The 20835-nt window shown below is 34.3% G+C and overlaps 1 protein-coding gene across 1 annotated transcript in view; it reads left to right on the top strand.

Annotated features, from left to right (window-relative positions):
• Positions 1-20835, top strand: part of LOC144963972 (dmX-like protein 2) — an 84156-nt gene that overhangs the window by 52369 nt on the left and 10952 nt on the right. The window contains exons 43-47 of the mRNA XM_078897916.1: positions 2414-2538; positions 3903-4068; positions 8209-8229; positions 18399-18459; positions 20075-20205. Of these exons, the coding sequence (XP_078754042.1) occupies positions 2414-2538; positions 3903-4068; positions 8209-8229; positions 18399-18459; positions 20075-20205 (504 nt within the window). The remainder of the gene's footprint in view (positions 1-2413; positions 2539-3902; positions 4069-8208; positions 8230-18398; positions 18460-20074; positions 20206-20835) is intronic.

Here is a 20835-nt window from a genome sequence, read left to right as displayed (position 1 = left end):
AAAACTCCTACTAGATCAGAAGACCCAAGAGACTTTTGGAGATAGCAACAGTTGCAAATTTTATGTAGGAGTAATAGGTTTGAATCCTGTAAAGAAAATACATTATTTGGATAAATGTATAATTTTACTTTCACCTCATGGGAACAATGTTGTTGAAATATTTACTTTAATTTTATTATTTATTTCAGGCTGATATTGATAGTGCCTGGTTAATTGCATGTTTATGCAACTACATGTTAAGTCAAACAATTCAAGAATGTGATTATTTAATAGTTAACACAGATTCTTTCCAAATTCCAAAAAGTTTTAAATCTAGTTGAATTCAACAGTTTTTTTGTATTTAATCATATTATTGGACTTAACATATAATATATTTTAAATTTGATTTTAATTACGAATCTGAAAAAGAAAATAAAATTCTGCAGAAAATAATATTGATTCTCCACCATCCTCTCCAAATCTGGATGTAATAAAGATGAAAGATCTGAATGAATATTAATTTCTAATATCCTTAGACCTAGATAACCCAGGTATCACTGCAATGCAGGACCACAAAGTGAGCAATAGGGGTCTAAGTTCTTGATCAAGGAAAAAACACAGCCAGATCAAACAAAATCTTGAGACCTTAACATTCCCAGAACGGAACCCTTACGAGATCAAACACTTCCTTAGTCAAGGAATCTATCTGGGTGATGATGGTGGAGCACAGTTGCATTATCATATTATGTTAGGGGCTTGGATTCGAATCCTGTTTAGAAAATCGGCAATGTTATATTTGACATTTGTGAGGCCGGCTGAGAAAACCCAAGAAGATGCGGCAAGCTTCTATTCGAGATATGAGCCAAAATTGAAGACAAAGTGTTTCCCATAGCAACAAATTTTATTCAGAAAAAAATCATAACCTGGGTTCTAATAGACATAGAAAGAAAATTAAAAGTGGTAAATGATCAGAAAAGTATTTCTACACCACTACATACATAACCCAATTTATGAAATTTGTGCATCTCTCCGGGTTTTTTCAGCCAGTCACACATTTAATTATCACCTCATCTGAGGAAATGGTGTTGATATGGCTAAATTTTCATCCCAATTTCTTTAACCTATCAGCAAATTTATGCTATATTTTCCATAGTGGACAGGGAGGCACTTCTGTGTCTTCTATCCCCCTATATCTGTTTTCCAACATGCTTTCTGTCTTTGTCTTGGAATGAGATTATTTGGTTTTGCCCTGGCTCTGGCTGGATACCCTGGCTGGGAGGGAAACAGTCAAATGTGTAGTTTTGTGAGATATTTTTTTTCTTGTATATCATCTCTCTGTTATGCGTTGTATTATTTTTGTTTTACATATATAATATATGATTTGGTAACATTTGAGTGCGTTCCTCTTAGTGGGGACCTGTACTTGTGTCAGGATGAGACATTTAGGTGATCTTAAACTAAGTACACTGATAGTGTGCTCTTGGAATCTACATCTGTTCCCTATTTAAACTAATTCCTCTTTGTCTTCCTTTTTCTTGGGTACTTTAATTATAATTCTAGAACTGGATTTACTATCCCATTTTTTTAAATTTTTACTGGCGCTGATATGACTTAAATATGTTGCAAGTGCCGTAAAACCATTAAAAGCGTAAAATGTATCCTATATTTTACTCTGACATTGTTTGACTCCAATTATTAAGAATAAATGTCAAGGCACATTGAGATTTATTTTTCTACTCTCGAACTGATGATAAAAATATTTCAAAACAAAAAAGAAAAAGTTTTAAAAAATCCCATCAATTATCTCATTGCTCCATGCTCTTTACACTTGATGCCAAAATATTTCTACCTGCTTCCTCTTCATTTAAAAAAAAGTCTCATGCATCACTTTTGTAAGAGATAACAATAACATGTTTTTCATACACTGAAATGAGTTTTTCATTGACATGGAAATTGTAAATGTTTATATTTAAGGCATGTAAATCAACAAGTTATATGTATATGTTCATTGATAGGAGTGACATTAGTTTGCATCAAAACTGGCTTCAGTCACAAACTATTCAACTCTGTGAAACCAGAATATACACAAGAATTAAGGACACTATAAATATTATGGTCCAGTGGATATGAACCATTTTATCACATGTCAAAATAAAGCATTTTCATCAGATATAGTTTACTCACAAGTTTTATTCATAATGCATCATTTGTCGAAGAGTGATCTTAGCGTGATATTAGAAAAAAGCCTATTTGAATTAAACGGTTTGCAACCAAAGCCTTCAAATATAGATGTAAATAGAAGAATAGAGTAATCTTTGGGCCTTTGCCAATCATTTCCCAAAGTCTGCTCGATTTCTTTTCTTTTTCACTATAATTGTATGCATCTTAATATCTGTGATGTTAAATCCAGTTTATGCCATCATTATATCCTCAGGCTGACCCCAACCTACTTGCCTTGTCCACTCAGAAGGAAGTAGTAGAGCTGGACATTGGCTATCTCCTGAATCCTCCAACTTGGCTGGATGATGATAATGAGTATGATATTGAGGCGCTCAAAAAGTAAGGATATTTTGTAGCAATGACTATGAAATTTTTTTTCTTTTATTTTTGTGGGAAACACTACGTTTAAATCAAACTCCTATTTCTACTGAGTAAAAATCTTTTTGAATTTTGAAAATTCATTCATAAATTTAAAAAGTTATGCAGTTTCATAGGTGTCATTTATTTGGATGACTCACAAAGAGAAAAAAACCTGGAAAATATGGGACGCTTTTTCTGCGTGGGTGTATCTCGCTTAATACATGGAATATGATATTGAAACTTGGAAATTTTATGTCAAAATTCTCAGAAAATATGATGAAGATATCAGAAGAGCTCTAACTTGTATAGTTTTAGAGCACATGGCTAGGGTCAACCGTAATTTTGTTTTAAAATATACATAATATTGATCATTTGGAACATTCCCAAAGTGTAATTTTGTGTTAATAATCCATACAAATGATATGAACAATGCCTGCTAATTTATTATCGATCAAAAAAGTCCATGAGACCATGACTTAAGTTATTTCTGGTATTTATTGGAGAGAGTGTGTGTGCGTGTGTGTGTGTGTGTGTGTATGTGTGTTAATTTACTGTGAGGAAAAGTCTATTTCAAAGGGGACAAAGATTGTTAAAAGTCGCATTATCAACTGATTAGTAAGACAAAATGCGAGAGCTGACAAGGTCATCACCCCTATGGCGTAACAACTGAAAAAAAGTGCCAAAAAAGCGAGATAGGTTCTTCTTCTTCTTCTTCTTCGTTCCTCTGATGGACATCTATGGCTGCAGTCCGATATCTGCTATGAAGTCTGTGGTCCGCTTTAGGTCCTCAGGTTCTTCTTCTTCTTCTTCTTCGTTCCTCTGATGGACATCTATGGCTGCAGTCCGATATCTGCTATGAAGTCTGTGGTCCGCTTTAGGTCCTCAGGTTCTTCTTCTTCTTCTTCTTCGTTCCTCTGATGGACATCTATGGCTGCAGTCCGATATCTGCTATGAAGTCTGTGGTCCGCTTTAGGTCCTCAGCCTCCCCATAGAGCTTTGTGTTGAGTGTTGTAGGGGTGACCCAGTGGTTCGAACGTTGCACGTTGTATAATGGGCAATCCATAAGCACATGTAAAGTGATTGTGTGCGAGATAGGTGACTCTTGAGACTTTAGAGGCAGAGTTGCCAGATGGCCACGCGTGTGACCAAAATTGGCCAAATATAGAATTTTATTTCTTTTATTAAATTGTATTTGTTTATTTTTGTCTCAGTGACATTTAGTCTAGTCTATTAAATTTTTCGTTTGTCAAATTCAATCAGTCTTAGTTGTGAAAACCATGCAAGTTTCTATCTAGCCACTTTTTAAGTCGAATTTGTTTTTTGTTTTTTTAATTCTTTCAAAGTCCCACACCTGGACCAGAGGTCCCTGAATTCCTGGTCGTACAAACCCCCCAAGATACCCCCCAACCTCTAAGTGGTACCCAGACCCCCGGCACCCCTTACCTGTCCTCTCCCAGCCACAGTCACCACCAAATCAGCAGTATGCAGACAGGCAGGGGTACAAATGTGGTAAGTGTTGCCTGATTTAATGTCACTGATTTCATGTTTTTACTTAATTTTTCTGCCAAATTCAGGTCCTCATTTTATCCCATCTCTTATTACCAAAATGCAATGGGTCTGGGTTTTTTTTGTATATTTTCCTTTCGTAATTCTAATGCTTTTACTCTGTGATTAAAATCTCTTAAGTCATGATTTGCTTAGCATTAAGATCAGGAGTGAAGATAAACATATTAAAGATTTTCAAAACAGTCTATCATAACATATCTGTGATATTTGAATTTCATATTAATCAAGCTTATAAACTAAGTTAAAGGTAAAAATAGAATTTGATAACATTGGTTTCCTAATTTTGTAATCCTTTTTTCAATAGCTTGTTCTTTGCCAACTTACACTTTTTCTTATATTTCACTCTTCAGCTCTTTAAAAAACTATCATTTTGTGTCTTTCACACATGATTGTAATTCCTTCCCTGCTTAATTGACACAACCATTGTAAATTACTTATTTGAATCCTTTAACTGAAAGTAAATTTTGAATTGTATAGAACCCGTACCTTATTGTTTTTGTAACACCTTTTTGATTGCTTTTGGGTTAGCCAAATCCATAGCTAACAGTGTTACAACTACATGAATGATGTGTTACCCTCGCTTTGAGATTCAGAGGGCATTTTGATATTTTTTTATTTAACATCCTTAACTCCCCAATGGTGTAAGGCTTCATATTTCGTTAATAGTTTTATATCTTTATGCAAACGAAATTACCCTTGGGACAGTGTCATGTCTGAGATTGTTGTTTTATTTACATTTGATGTGGGGGAAAACTAAAATAATATGTTTACAATGATTTCATAATAATTTATCACTGTCATGTACTCCTTGAATAATCGAACGGCTCTTGATATAAAATGATACTGAAGTCTCACTGGAGGTTAGCACATTAGAGGACTTTATTTTTGAAAGCATTTCCTTTCATACCCAAAAGGGGAAACAACTATAACTGACAAGGGCAATGTACTAACAATATAGGTAACAAATACAATAAACATAAAAAAATAGGGTCTTTGAGGGGATATAATTCATAGCAAACTAACTCCATGAAAATATTATATGATTATCATCCTTTGATCATTTCCACAATAATTCTTTCATTACATTCCTCCATCTTTTGGGTTGGACAATGAATAACAAAACAAAATAAGGAAAAATAATTTTCTTTTAAAATTTTTAAGTGGCTTAAAATGTCTTCAAATTATAAATTTATAAGTTTGACTTTTCGGGAGTCTTTATTGATCTTTTAGCTTTCCCAAAGCTACCGGCAACGAGCTTTTAGGTGTAGCCTTTGCTATAACGTCATGAACACTGGTTTCCGTGTCAGTGCTACTTATCCCTACATCTGTCATGACATCATCTATTCTGCTTTCTGTTTCAGCACTACTGTTTACTATTCTATCCCTCATTTCCTCCCCCTTATTATGATTTTGACTATCTTGTTCGCTTTCACCACTGGGACACATCCATGTCCTCAGTTGGTCCTGGTGCCGTCTTACAATACCTTGAGTTGGTGTTTCAACCCGGTATGATAAAGATCCAGTTTTATTAGTAACTATTCTGGCACCCATTTTTCTTTACATTGATCGTAATTCCTGACGAAAACAGGATCATCAACACCAACATCCCGATCTTGGGTTTGTTGGTCATGTCCACGCTTTTTTGCGCTTTGTTGTTTCTGGATGTGATCTTGCAATGATGGATGCAGAAGATCAAAATAGGTTTGAGTTTTGCGTCCAAATATTAATTCAGAAGGACACCTTCCAATTGTTGAATGAGGGGTATTCCTATATCTAGATAGGAATCTGAGCACCTTCTCTTTCAAGGTACCCTTCGTCATTTTTATCATGGCTTGCTTGAAGGTTTGTACCATTCTTTCTGCCATGCTGTTGGAGGACGGCAAATTTTCCACACAAACGTTCATTTAAGGAATTTCCAAATTCAGTGTTCAGCTAAATGTTTGAGAGCAGCTATAAACTCTGGAACTGATTCATTATGATGTCTATTTCTTTGGTCAAATTTTGCTATTTCAAAGCATTCTGCAGTTTTGGTTCATGATGATTTGTTAAATTTCTTAAATTGTTTGGGGCAGCTAAATTTTTAAGAAGACGAAATTGTGATAATCCAATAACTGTTATTAGAATGTCTCTTCTTTTAGAATTCCCTTGTATCTGATTAACATCAAGATAGAGTGATAAGTGGTCAAGATAGTTACTGATAGTTTCTTTTGAAGAGTTGAACTCGTCTATATTTCCAAATAAGGCTGACATCTTAATCTGTATCACAATCACAATATCATAAAAATATACCTCTGATGAAGAAATAGGTTGTGAACATTTATCCTAGTCGCCGAATGTCATGTGCTCCATGAATAGTCGCATGGCTCTTGATATAAAATGACACTGAAGTCTCACTGGAGGTTAGCACATTAGAAAACTTTATATTTGAAAGCATTTCCTTTTGGGAGCGTAATTCGACACCCGAAACTTTGGTGTATTTTGTCACCAGATAATTCGACACCCGAAACTTCGGTGTTTATTGTCACCAGATAATTCGACACATGAAACTTGGGTGTATATTGTCACCAGATAATTTGACACATGAAACTCAGGTGTCTTTTATCACCAGTTATCACAAAGTTGAGTCTTTATTTTAGTTAGCTTCTTTTTTTTTTTTTTTTTGTTTGTTGTTATTGTTTTTGTTGTTTCTATTATTTTGTCTATTCAAAAACACAAACTCGCAATTTCTATCACTCTCAGTTTGTCCCCCACACTCACATAAACCGTGAACAGTGCACATGAACAACTCTCTCTCTCTCTCTCTCTCTCTCTCTCTCTCTCTCTCTCTCTCTCTCTCTCTCTCTCTCTCTCTCTCTCTCTCTCTCTCTCTCTCTCTCTCACTCTGTCTCTCTCTCTCTCTCTCTCACTCACTTTCTCTCTCTCTCTCTCTCTCTCTCTCTCTCTCTCTCTCTCTCTCTCTCTCTCTCTCTCTCTCTCTCTCTCTCTCTCTCTCTCTCATAAACCTACACTTCCCCCCCCCCCCTCAACTTTCTCTTTCTTACTCATAAAAACATATACAAATCCATCATGCCTGTACATCTACATACATGCATAGAATTAATATGATATAATCTTCATTTCTTGAAATTTTCATCTCTCTGCACATTGATCTATCCCAAACATTCCCTGCGGCACGTCTTAGTAGCAGGTCTGATAACCTTACATAATTATGGGATTTTTAAAAACATTGTTGTAAGTTACTGGAAATATTTTGCTTTGTCTTGAAAATATTTCCATTACAACAATGAGCTCATAACATCAGACCTACAAATAAGTATGTAGTATCACACCTTCCTCTCTGCATACCACGTGGGTGGTATGCTCAACTATTATAAGTCTATGGCTTTCGTTTCATTCAGACTCCATTCAGCAAGGAGCGAACCCTACATTCTGTTTTTAGACAGTCTCTTTGTTTTGTTATGTAAACAAAGGGTTTACATTTGAATTGTTCATTATTTCATTGGTTCATCCCTAAGCATTTTGATTAGTCCCTGCCTTCAGACAACCATTTAGCCCTTCCACCATGCTGATAAATTCACACGATGGAAGTTGTTGAGGGTAGCTAATTCTAAACATGGGCATGCGTGACTCGGGTGTCGAATAATCAGGTGACAAATACACCCAAGTGTCAGGTGTCGAATTACATTCCATTTCCTTTTATACCCAAAAGGGAGTAACTGTAAATGACAAGAGCAAAGTACTGACAATCTAGGTAATAAATATGATTAACATAAAAGAATCGAGTCTTTAGGGGGATATAATTCATAACAAACTAACTCAATGAAAATATTATATATCTTCCTTTGATCATTCACATAATAATTCTATAAATAAAAGTCAATCATTACAATCACCGATACCCTTGTCTTTCAAAATTACTAAATTCTTTAACAATTATTTCTTGCACTCTTATACTAACTCCTCAAATAAATTGTTTACTTTTATTTATTGATACATTGGCATTAGACAATATTAACTGTATTATTTTAACAATATACCATACTCATTTCAATAAATATCTCACTTACTCCATTCCATTTTCAGCCCAAATCTCATTCTAAAGTGGTGAGGCTAAAACTGTTTTGCTTTTCTCAGATTTAAATTAATGAAATCACTGAGTTTTTATTCTCTGTTTTGGTTTGGAAAATAGGTTTGTTTGTTGATTTTATAACTCATGACACATGTATTTATATAACTCTTTTCTATATTTTTTGTTGGATTTCCTAGTGTTGCCTATCAAGTGTAACTTTGCTGCCCTTCATTGTGGTTCATAAATTCTATTTCATTTTACTTCTTATCGGTTGAGATGATCATTGTGGTTTTTTGTTTCTTTGTTTTTTAACTTGAAAACTTACTCATTAATTTGAGATAAATAATTAATAGTCAATAAACAGTCATGATATATAAAATGAAGTAAGCGACCCCTAGTTATTCAAAGCATTTTGCAACAGTTTTTAATTGTGTCTATGCTAAGATATGATTTGACAATCTTTTCTTTTTCATTCTGGTTTTTTTTTTTTTTTGGAATGGAAGAAGATTTGACATTTGTTTTCAAAGTAATTTCAAACCTAGCAATAAAGCACCACCATTCATCACCACCAGAAAGAGAGGAAAGAAGATGACATCAAAAAAATAAAAAAAATAGAAAATCAATAGATAATAGTCAGATTGATTCTTTTTCGTGCATTGAAAGAGAGGCTAAGGCTAAAGAAGACAAGTTATATTGTTAAAGAATAATTCATTATCCTAATGTCCAAGGCTCCCTCTTTTCCCCAAGCTTTATACTCAATCCCTCCCCCTCACAGCCACTGCTTAAAAGGGTTTTTTTGTATTTTTTAAAAATGGTAGGTTTTCAGGTTGTGTTGATTCAATTATGGTCTTTTAACATTTGGTTGTGGTTTTGAAATGATAACAAGCGTTGTCCAGTGCCTTGTAACAAATATGTTCTTTGCAAATTGTTTAATCTCAAAAGTTATTTGCTATAGTGGTGGAATTTTTATGTGTTTTTTTTTTTTTTTTTTTTTTAATCAGTTATTTTATCTTTACGTTCTACTCTTTTCTTTTCAATATTATCTATGTGAAATCCACCAACAAATAGTCATCATTTCCCAAACTTTTAAGTGAATTTAATCTTGTCATATAATTATAAGAACTATGCTAGGAAAATATTCTAATCATAATAATAATTAATCAAACACCAAAGAGTCATTGACTTTATGTGATAATCGTCCATAATTATTTTACTCATTTATTTATCCTTTTTCTTGTGAATCCGCAATAAATTATTATTCAGTGAAAATATCTACCACTTGTTCAGGTAGAATGAAGAAATCATCCCCTCCCCAACCCCCTTATTTTTCTTTTAATAACTTCATCACCCATTGATGTATTACAATAGAATTTTCATAACTTGTTTATAACGTCATGTGTTATGTTGAGTTGGAACAAAATCACTGGTTTGTTTTGTTTTTTTGTTGGTTTTTTTTTTGTCTTTTATTTCTTTCTTTTCATTGAATGTTATATGGCAAAACTGTTCGTTTCAGTGTTTTGTCTTGACTTGACAAGTTAAAAATAAATTGAAAAGTAACATGTTGTTTGTCTCATACAGTCTTTAATCTTGTTAATTGCTTTATGCAGCAAGAATTCAATGAACTGTGGCAAAAAAATTTAACATTTTATTTTTTTTTAAATGTGATGTTTGTATATTCTGTCTCTTATTCTCTTCCTCTTCATGCTGTGCTTGGGTACTCAGGTGAAAAGTTTAAGTAGCCTAGGTGTGAACAATCCTTTATACTTGTATCACATTGTTGATAGAAGTCGCAGATTAATCAGGCCGGTAAGTGGGACTTGAAGTGTCACTAAGTGTGTCTCTTTGGTACAATAAGTCTTTCTGTTTATCACTGAGTGTTAGTTGTTCTGTATAGTTATGTGTTTTTGTTTTAGTTGCTTTCACTGTCATTTCACCCGAGTCTAAAGGTAGAGTCAAGTATTTGAAGATGAATTAAACTGTGATCTGGAGATAGTGGTCAGTCATTAAAATTGTTTGCTTGAAACAAAAAAAACTAACTGTCTGTACTCATAATGTAAAGTTATTTTTGCTACCTTTTAAAAAAAAAAGAAAAAAAAGAGACATATATGGGTCAAATCGAGCATTTAATTACAAGTCTTCTTTAGTTTGAACATCTGCTTTCTCGTCTTTATTTTTTTTGGTCATATAATGGTACAGATATGTTGATTAGATCATAAAGAAAACAAACAAACAAAAAAGATAAATTTAAATGAGAGGAGGGGGGGGGGGGGGGGAATTGAATGATGAAAGTTTTCTGAAGTTTCCAAACTTTTTATCTGTCTTTCCTCCCCCTTCCCCCCCCCCCCCCCCCCCCCCCCTCACTTCAATTTGGTAGATTTTAAATTTTCTTAAATCAGTGAACTTCCTTTGAGACATATTTTGTCAACTCACACCGCTGTGTGTGCACCTTACATTCGTAATTTGATTTTAATTTGGATATATTATTTTACAATTTGTTTTTGTTGCTATTTATTTTAATTCACACATTTTGTATATAAAATTATAAATACAGTGGTGATCACCCAAATGCCTTCTCGGCAAAACAGAGTTTTTGTTATGTAAAACAGAACTCTAAATGCCCGCTTTAAACAAACGAATTCCGCCTAAGTGCCCGCTCTGACAAATTGACAATGTTTTGTTGTTGTTTTTTTCGATCTCCCAAAACTGCGACACAATGTCGACAGCTTTGTTTGACATAGAGAAAAGAGATCCCCTCCCACCTCCCCCCTCCCTCCCCTTACCTCTATTGGATGGCCAAGGGCAAGTTACCAACATCCAAGCGGCCCTTTGTCTTACACGTCACCCATCCTCCTCAGAAGTCTTAATCCACTGTCAACAACTTTGTCCCTTTGTCTGTTCCTCCCATTCTGCTTATGATGAGCTCACACGAGCCTTTGAAGCAACTCTAGCATTATCCTATCCATTGCTACCCCCCACCCCTTTCTGCTCCCATCCCTCATCAAGCCTTCTCTCAATCCCAATCCGCTGACCATCCCCCCCCCCCCCCCAACACACACACACACACACACACACTAATAAATTGTTGACACATTCGAGTCAATCAAGCGTGATCACGAACTGTGGTGGTGACTTACAATATTACATAATTCTTGCTGCTAGATATTGACCAGGCATTGAGAAATGAGTCATGAGAACAAGGATTCATGGAATGAATGGTCACTATATCCTATATATGTTGCTGATGGAATGGCACAATGGTGCTGGGATTCAAAGTCCAGTTGCCTGCGAAGAACAGGCGGGCTAGATTTTTTGTTTCAAAGGACTATCAGTATGCATGAAGCCTTAAATTATGCTACAATGTTGCTTCAGAGTTTTACTATGTTCCAACTCTCTCTCTCTCTCTCTCTCTCTCTCTCTCTCTCTCTCTCTCTCTCTCTCTCTCTCTCTCTCTTTCTCTCTCTCTCCTATCTCTCTCTCCTCTCTCTCTCTCTCTCTCTCTCTCTCTCTCCTCTCTCTCTCTCTCTCTCTCTCTCTCTCTCTCTCTCTCTCTCTCTCTCTCTCGCTCTCTCTCTCTCTCCCTTCCTTCTTTTTTCCACCCTCCTCTCTGTACTTACTACGTTAACCTATCATGTGGCGTGGGGAAATGTCTAGAGTAAAATTCTTTTGTGTAAAACTTCATTCTTGTTCTGACCAAACCAAACCAGCAAATGATTTAGAGAAAAAAAGCTACAAATTTTGATTGAAATAGAACGGTTCATCGGAAAGACCAATTTTACAGAAATTGGAAAGAAATTTTCAGTTGATAGAAATAGACGGATCCAGAATCGTCGTCCAGTCATTACCTTTATCTCGATATTGAAAACGGAAATACAAGCAAATAAAGGGGGAAGGAAAATAACCTATGCTCACATCCCCCCCCCCCCCCCTCTCCCTGCCCCTCCTTTCACACCTTCCAAAAATAAAGCAGAAAAATCGTTTTAAAAAACATAGAAGCAACATAAATAAAATAAAATAATAAAATCCTTCAAACTGGCGGCCATGTGTAACGTCCAAATAATCAGGGGAGATCACTGTTTACTTAGAATGGTGATATTCTTATTTTTTCGTTCCATTGACCAATTTTGTCTAATTGCCCGCTCCACCTAAATGCCTGTTTTTTCTGCTTCCCAACCCGCAGGCATTTAGGCGATCACCACTGTATAGTCATGTCTCTATAATCCAGACACCTTCATTCCCAGCATTTTGTCTGGATTACATAGACAACAGGATAGTGGAATCAAAACCTAAAATGGCTTATGTGGTTTTTGACCCTCAGACCGTGGAAACCTAAGCCTATCATTACAGCAAACAATTATAGGGCAAAACCGCTTTCATCAATGCCCAATGTTAGGTTAATAGAATTGTTTTTGTTTATGTATTTTGAATTTATTTTTTATTAATAGATATTTTTTAGAGAAAAGGGGGTGGCCATTGATTTTGGTAATTTTGTTTGTTTGTTTTGTTTTGTTTTTGAAATGATTTAATGCCTATATTCTTCACAAGGGTGTCATTTCTGCTGCAAACCCTCACATGCATCATAAAACACATTGTACATAAGAGGACAAGGACAAAGACATTTGAGCTAGCTTCATTTTTATTTTGAAAATATCAAAGTAACAAATAAGAGAGCAGGTACTGGTGGAAGATCAAGGACAGTGTTGATGGGTGAACAGTGGGTGTGAATATATTATACGTAATTATATAAAATAAAAAGGTATAGAATTAGTGTGATATGAGAGAACATTTGTTTGTTTGTCTGTGTGTGTGTGTGTGTGTGTGTGTGTGTGTGTGTGTGTGTGTGTGTGTGTGTGTAAAGGAGTGAATAAATGAAACAGAGAGTGAGAGAGAGAGAATTTTTTTTAATGTGTTTTAGTTATTATTTATTTGCTTAAATATTTTCAGAAATGCTTTAGTCTATGGCAATACTCAATGTAAATTTCCAGACATGGATAAATAAAGTTCATCTTATCTTTATCTTATTTTAAAAGTTAAGAACAGATTCCTAATTTATGAGGAAGATTGAGAAGTAGGAGCATCAAATGGCAGCGAGATCAAACATGCATCAAAACTTACCTTTACTTTAATTGAAAATAATAGCCTTCGTATGGCCATTGACATCAATATCAATTGAGGGTGGGTCAGATTGTGTGAACTGACCAGTCACACATGATTGACACCTGTTGATTATTGCATGCACACTACATCACTATGTTGATTGAAAAGGCGGGGCTGTCTGCCAATGACTGGATTGGATAGACTAGTTATCTACCTAAGCTTAACTGGAGGTCATAGCAATTTAAATCAGGTTATGCCTGGTACCACACTTCTGCAGACCAAACTGTATGGGTCCTAACAGAGCTGAGGAAGACAATGCCGTTCATTCACCAACTGGACATTCAAACATGAAGACAACATCAGGAATAATGAAAATCAGATTATACTTCAATCGCTAGTCGATTAAATTGAATTGGATTAGGTGGACAGATGCTGTCAGTAAGTGTGATTTTTGGATCATTGAGATAAATCATCTGTGTCATAATGGCTTGCTCTCAAAATATGTGTTTGGATCCAGAAACCACCATTTACAGATTACGGTATACAAATAAAAAAGAGAAATGTCAGTCCTCAGGCCATCTGTGTTGATAATAGAGACAACCAAATTGGAGAGTTCCGGATTAGAGAGACCTGACCGAAGGTTTAAGTTTTGAAGATAGAATATTAATATTTTTATTCTTTTCAAGATTGTCTTATGCAATTGATATTTTTGGAATGTCTATGGATATTAGTAGCAAATTTTTGAATGTTTTTTTTTTCTTTTGTTCTGGTCATCAGACATCTTTTAATCTTATAATGTTAGTTTATCATGAGTGATTTCTTTTTGAACACAAATTAAGCCAATTTAGTTAGCATCGTATTCTATCTCTCTAGCTTTTCGTCTCTCAATATCTTTCTGTTCATTGTCGTAAAGATTTGTGGGTTTTGTTGAGAGTTTTTCGATTGGGGGGGGGGGGGGGGGGGGGGGGGGGGGGAGTTGTTTTGGGGTTTTTTAGTTTAGGAATTTTAGTTGATGCATAGTAAATTATTGTACATAAATAACTCGTTGCTTTGATTGTTCATATTACAGATAAATGATATTTAGGACACGATTTTCTGTACATTAATAATAATTAGCACCCATATAGCATTTTACCTTAGAACAACAGGTTCAAAGCACTTTACCATCAGAACACGGTACAAATATATGAATGAAATATGGTAGAACTATGAAACTAGATTTGGTATACCGGAATAGGGAAAATTTTAGCACAGGGGAATGTCATATCAATTTGAAAATGTGGCAAATTTCAAACATTTCCAAACTTACTTTATTTTTTTGAAAATGTAATTTTTAATGGAATGAAATGTAATTTTGCGGAAATCACAATTTTATAAAAAGAAGAAGAAAAAGTGACTGAGTCAATGCCCAAGATCCCCTATAAGGATTGTTTATTGTGGATTCAAAAGGCACCAGCAGCAAAGCAGGGATCTCCCTCAAGGTTAATCAAATTAGTATGAACAAAATCAATGTTTTACAGTAATGAATTATGATCAATAAAAAATAAAAACTCAATAAAAATAGACTGGGTTTTTTATATCCGGTTATAGCCTTTGACCCTGGTTACCACATCAGCCACTAATATAGCCAGTCGCTGGCTTGGAGGAGTGTGAATTCGGTTCTCCGACCAGTGAACAAAACTAACACAGTGGTCATCTGTGATCAGGTCATTTATGGAAGTATAATACTACAGTGAGGAATGGGAAATAGTTTTCTCTCATAATCACGTGAGTTGAATGGGATATTTCTAGGATAAATCTACCAGCTGGGAAATTATACTATTAGGGATGTGTGGAAGAGAGTTCAACCTTCATATAGATATCAAAATTTACAGGTTTTCATCCTAAACTAACGGTGTTACTGGGGTGTAAAAGCATGAATTTTCCTTTATCAACTGATGAATATGACGTTACCTGACCTCATATAAACAACTATTTTATTGGGAAAAACACTTTTTGACCATGAAATGTTTTTGATATTGTCAAATAGTGGCCATAGAATGAAAATATCTGTAAAACTCAAAATCGATAATTTTGAAACTGACCTTTGATTTTCAATGCCGACCTCTCCTTTAAGTGGTTCAAGAAAGTCAGCACATTTGATTTGTGGGGGCACAGAGTCACCGAAATTAGGAAACAAAAATTTAAATGAGCATTCACCAGCCTAATGCAATATTTTAGGTTTCACTATTTGTTTTGTCGTTATTTGCTCTAAGACTTTGTGTTGGACAATAGATGTTCATTAGCTTGATTTGGTAGTGCCAAAATTATATAATGAATAGATATTGTGATATCATTATTGACAGTCGTATATCAGTGTAAAAATTTGCAAAAGTGTGTATGATTTTTCACTTTAATGTATCAAAAGTACTACATTATTGTATATTATTACATTCTGATATCCTACAAAGACAGATAGAAGATGGCAAAACCATAATTCTCACGAATACACACATCAATGGTTATTCCTGAGAGGAATTTGATTCTACTTTATCCTACAAGATTTTAGCTATGAGTCAGCCTACATTCTATTAAAGGTGCCTACAGAGTCAATAAAATGGAGATAAAGATAAAGGGAGTAAATCTGACTAATGAATAAGGGAACAACACAAAACAAACATCTATTATTGATGTTGCTCTCAATGTGAAAACATAAATTTGTAGCTGTAAGTAGGTACCACAAGAGAGAATTTATAAATATTTAAAATGGGTTTTTCTTACTATATTCATAAAGGGCTCTGATAATGAAAACCGAAAAAATAAGAGGTTTATATAAGGCTGTTCCACCCATCATTATAACATCCCCACTTACTGACCCGAGTTATCAATTGAAATAACAATATATATCGTGTTTATTCATGTTTTAAACTATCTAAAACGTAAATTATGATGGTACTTTAATAAAAAATTCATGTGGTTTTCGTGAACTTTATTCCTTTTGTCAATAATTTGAGATCACTATTATTTTAGATTTCATTTGAATTCAAATTATTGAAGGAAGGAAAATGAGCGTAGTACCAAAAGGCGGAAAGAAAAAGAAGGATCAAAAATCATTACAAATCAGATATTTTAAAATATATTATCATCATTTCATCCAATTTCATGTTCGTATTTGCTATTATTTAGTAATTAGAAAGGTATATTTATTACACAGCACTGTGTGCGCATGTGTGCTTGCTTGTTTGTATTTGTGTGTCTGAGAGTTTGCCTTGTCTCTGTGAATCGATTTATCTGTTACCAAGTAACTTTTTTATCCCAAGACATACAATCCATTCATCCTTGCATACTCATCATATCTATTGCTTTTTCTGTATGAAGTATCAATATTGTATGATTCCACCCTTAATGTCACAAGTTGTGACAATTATAGAGATTGACTTTTTCTTCTCAGTATTGGTGTAGCTATCCAGATAATTGTTTGATTGGACCAAGAATGCTGAGAATAGCTATATTTCTATTTAGGTGTTGCATGTTTTTATATTGTCCTTAAGACCACTACTCTCACTTGTTTTGGGTTATAGCAATCATCGGTTTTAGAAAATGCATTCATATAGAGCTATTTCACTTGATAATGTAATTTTGTATGTTTATGTTTTCATTTATTAAATAAATATGTTAACGTTTTTGAAATTTTAATATATTTTAAAAGTTACAGTTCAACACATTACCACTTTATACTGGCCCCGGGTAGTGAAGGCCACTGTTAGATGAGGCCTTTCCTAGTTTGTTTTTTTCTTCTATATTTTTAACCTCTCCAAGCTAGAATCTTCTTTTCTTTCTGGTTTTTAATGAACATTATTGACATATTCTATTGTATTTATTTATTTATTTTTTGGATTATTTTTTAAATATGATGATGTTGGATAATCATTTAACATCTAGGATATGATGAAGGAATATAAAATTCTATGCAATTATCCATGCCCTTGCTGCCATCCCACCTATTCCTTATAGTTATTTGTACATAGTTTGTGAGTTTATTGGTCATACCCTACTCTATCCCCATATGCCTGTAAAGACCAGTGATGCTATTTACTACTATTATTATATCCATGAAACAGAACTTACACATTCAAATTTGAAGACCAGATTGTAATTCTACCATAAATAAACATTTGTTAAAATCTGAAGACAAATGTAATTAACAGTTGTAGTTATTTTGTCGCTACTTTTATTTTTTATTTTTATTTTTCTGGACTATTTTTTTTTTCCTTTTAATTCAATAGAATGTATAGATTATTACTTTTCTTTCTTCTCTCAACATATGTCTTTAACTAATACTGTAATTATATACATTTTTTTAAAAATCACTAATGTCTTGGAGTTCCAAAACTTTATATTCTTTATTATATATTGAGAAACTTCTAGTAAAAATTCGGAGGGACATTTTTTCCTCATCAAATGTCACATTTAATGTCCTTAAAGACAATTATTTTTCAAAATTGAATTTGAATTTAAAAGAAAGTAATGGTAATAGGTTATTGGGGATTTGATGGTTTTCTATAAATAAAAATAAAATAAAATTATATATTTTGATTAATCAAGGAGGAAGTAGAGAGAGAGAGAGAGAGAGAGAGAGAGAGAGAGAGAGAGAGAGAGAGAGAGAGAGAGAGAGAGAGAGAGAGAGAGAGAAAGAGAGAGAGAGAGGAGTATGCTATTACTTAACATAATCAATCAAGTTGTTTTTATACTTTTGTATAAGTATTAGAAGTTGTAGGGGATTTGATGGTTTTCTATAAATAAAAATAAAATAAAATTATATATTTTGATTAATCAAGGAGGAAGTAGAGACAGAGAGAGAGAGAGAGAGAGAGAGAGAGAGAGAGAGAGAGAGAGAGAGAGAGAGAGAGAGAGAGAGAGAGAGAGAGAGAGAGAGAGAGAGAGAGAGAGAGAGGAGTATGCTATTACTTAACATAATCAATCAAGTTGTTTTTTATGCTATTACTTAACATAATCAATCAAGTTGTTTTTATACTTTTGTATAAGTATTAGAAGTTGTAACCAAATTAAAATACCATTTTTGAGGAGAACAAAGACCTGTGATAATGTCTCTATGATTTAATGTCCCCAGATTGTCCGCCGTCCTGTCCTTGGAGTTAGACGCATTGGATCTCACCCTGTGTTGCCACACTGTATGTTGTTGGTGATTTAACTATTTTCATTATTTTCATCTAACCTATATGGATCTGGTATGGCTCTTAAAGTGAAACAATACACAAATATATGGTGTTTCGGCCATTGGCCTACGGCAGGCGATGAACAAAACACGTAGATATTGAAGAGAGAAAATATAATTTTTTTAAGATAAAGAATTGATACAATGAAATTAAATTATATGAAGGAAAAAGGGGAGGGAATAGACTGAAAAAGAAAAAGGTTTGTGTTTGCAAAAAAAAAAAAAGCATGAGAGAGAGAGAGAGAGAGAGAGAGAGAGAGAGAGAGAGAGAGAGAGAGAGAGAGAGAGAGAGAGAGAGAGAGAGAGAGAGAGGAGATAAAGATAAGGAGAAAAAATGTAAGTTGAAAATACCACTACTAATGCACAGTTGAGCAAATTGGCGAAAAATAATCTGAAAGGGGGGGGGGGGGGGGGGGGAATTTCAAAGAATTTGAGACGCTGAGAGAGTTCTTTCCCCCCCCCCCCCCCCCCCCCCCCCCCAATTTTTTTTAAGGTAGGGGGTGGGGAGGGGGTAGAGAGAGGGTGTATCTGATCTGATGGTGGGAATGTGTTTTTGTGTGAGTGAGAATCAGAGAGAGAGGGAAGTGGGGGGGGGAGGGGGGTGGGGATAAAAAGGAAAGTGTTAAATTTCATGAGTACTGCAGATGTTTAAGTGGAAGGAAAAGATATATGATATATGAATTATAACAACATTTATTAAAGCCAATCAAAGAGATAAAGCCAATCAAAGAGATAAGAAATTTATAGAATGAATGAAACAAAACACGTATGTGTGTAGGCCTTGATTCGGATATATGGTGGAAGAAAGTATAGATGTAGATATATATTCCTTTGTGGAAGATTTCTTTTTTCTCTTTCTTTTTTTTTTTTTTTTTTTTTTTGTGTGTGTGTGTGTATAATATAGTAAATCATCTTAAGTGTATATGTGATATTTTAATACTGACAAGTCATTTTTTATGCATTTGAATTTTATCCCTTTATTTAGGGATCATACACAAATGACTAGATCAACTATAAATCAGTCTCAGACTGGTTTACTTGTTTCTCAGTTGGAACTAGTTCCATGTGCTGTTTTTTTTGTTCTTTAGTACTAGTTACTGCTCATAAACTCTTCATGGGTCTCATATTTCCACTATTTAGCGGATTTCCACTTATCCAAGTCTCTACTATTTTCTTCTGCTTTGGGTCCAGGCCTTCAGTATTATCTATACAAATTCAAAAATCGTTGTAAACAGTCTGGTTGCAAGGGACTTATCCATGTTTATTAGTTCTTTATAGTAGGATTTGAATGTTAATAATGATGTATTTTACCAGTATTGTCAATAATGAGGACATATTGCTCCACATTATTTTTGATAAAATATGCGTTCTGCGGAATCTGCGAAATGTTCCTTCAATTTTAGAAATTCTCATTTGAGACCCATGAACAATTTTTTTGGACTGTTTTCTGGCACTATGTCAAACAGGACACAAAATTATAAAAGTAAAAGCATTCCCCCCAAATTTTCTCTCTCCCTCCAGCATTCTTATTTCCTAATTGACTATCCATAACTGTGATTTTTCCACTGCAGATTTGACTGGTGGGTCAGATGGAGCAGTCAAACTTTGGGAATGGGGTCATGGATCACCTCTAGCCACTCTTAGGCAACCTGGATCATTTCCAAAGGTCACTAAAGTACAATTTACTGCCCAAGGGAATAAGGTAAGAATTGCCTTCAAATAATTTTTATTCAGTCGGCAAAAAAAAAATGAAAAAAGGAAGAAAAGAAAAAAGTAGTCTTAAAGATCTTCAGGCTCATTGAATTGGAGTGAGGCAATTTTATTTTATTTTTTGTAATTGTTGGCTTTTGAAACGGATTGTAACAATTACTTGCTTCCATCTGAAAGACTCATTCAGAGTACTTTCAACCAGATCCAATTTAAAACCAAACCCAGGTAACTGGTAACTGCTTGGTAGACAAGGAGGCCAGACATGGATTGATTGGGGGGGATGGGGGGGTCTATTTGTGTTTTGTGTGTGTGTGTGTGTATATGTAGGTATGTATGTATATGTGTTAGGGAAAAAACCTAATAGGATCAGAACAATTTTTTTCATGAAAAATATATAAGGGCAAGCCAATGTCATGATAAGTCATTGACTATTTGTGTTTTGTGTGTGTGTATATGTAGGTATATGTGTTAGGGAAAAAACCTCATAGGATCAGAACAATTTTTTTCATGAAAAATATAAAAGGGCAAGCCAATGTCATGATAAGTCATTCGACTTTGGATTTGTAGGTCCAAATTCAAATCCCAGCTGTTATACTGAAATTTTTTTTCTTTTTTAAATCTC

The sequence above is a fragment of the Berghia stephanieae genome, chromosome 2, assembly GCF_034508935.2.
Source record: "Berghia stephanieae isolate SIO BIC M18660-M18661 chromosome 2, UCSD_Bste_1.3, whole genome shotgun sequence".
In the NCBI taxonomy this organism is placed as follows: domain Eukaryota; kingdom Metazoa; phylum Mollusca; class Gastropoda; order Nudibranchia; family Aeolidiidae; genus Berghia; species Berghia stephanieae.
The sequence above is the reverse complement of the archived record's forward strand: the minus strand, read 5'-3'. Positions and strand labels throughout refer to the sequence as shown.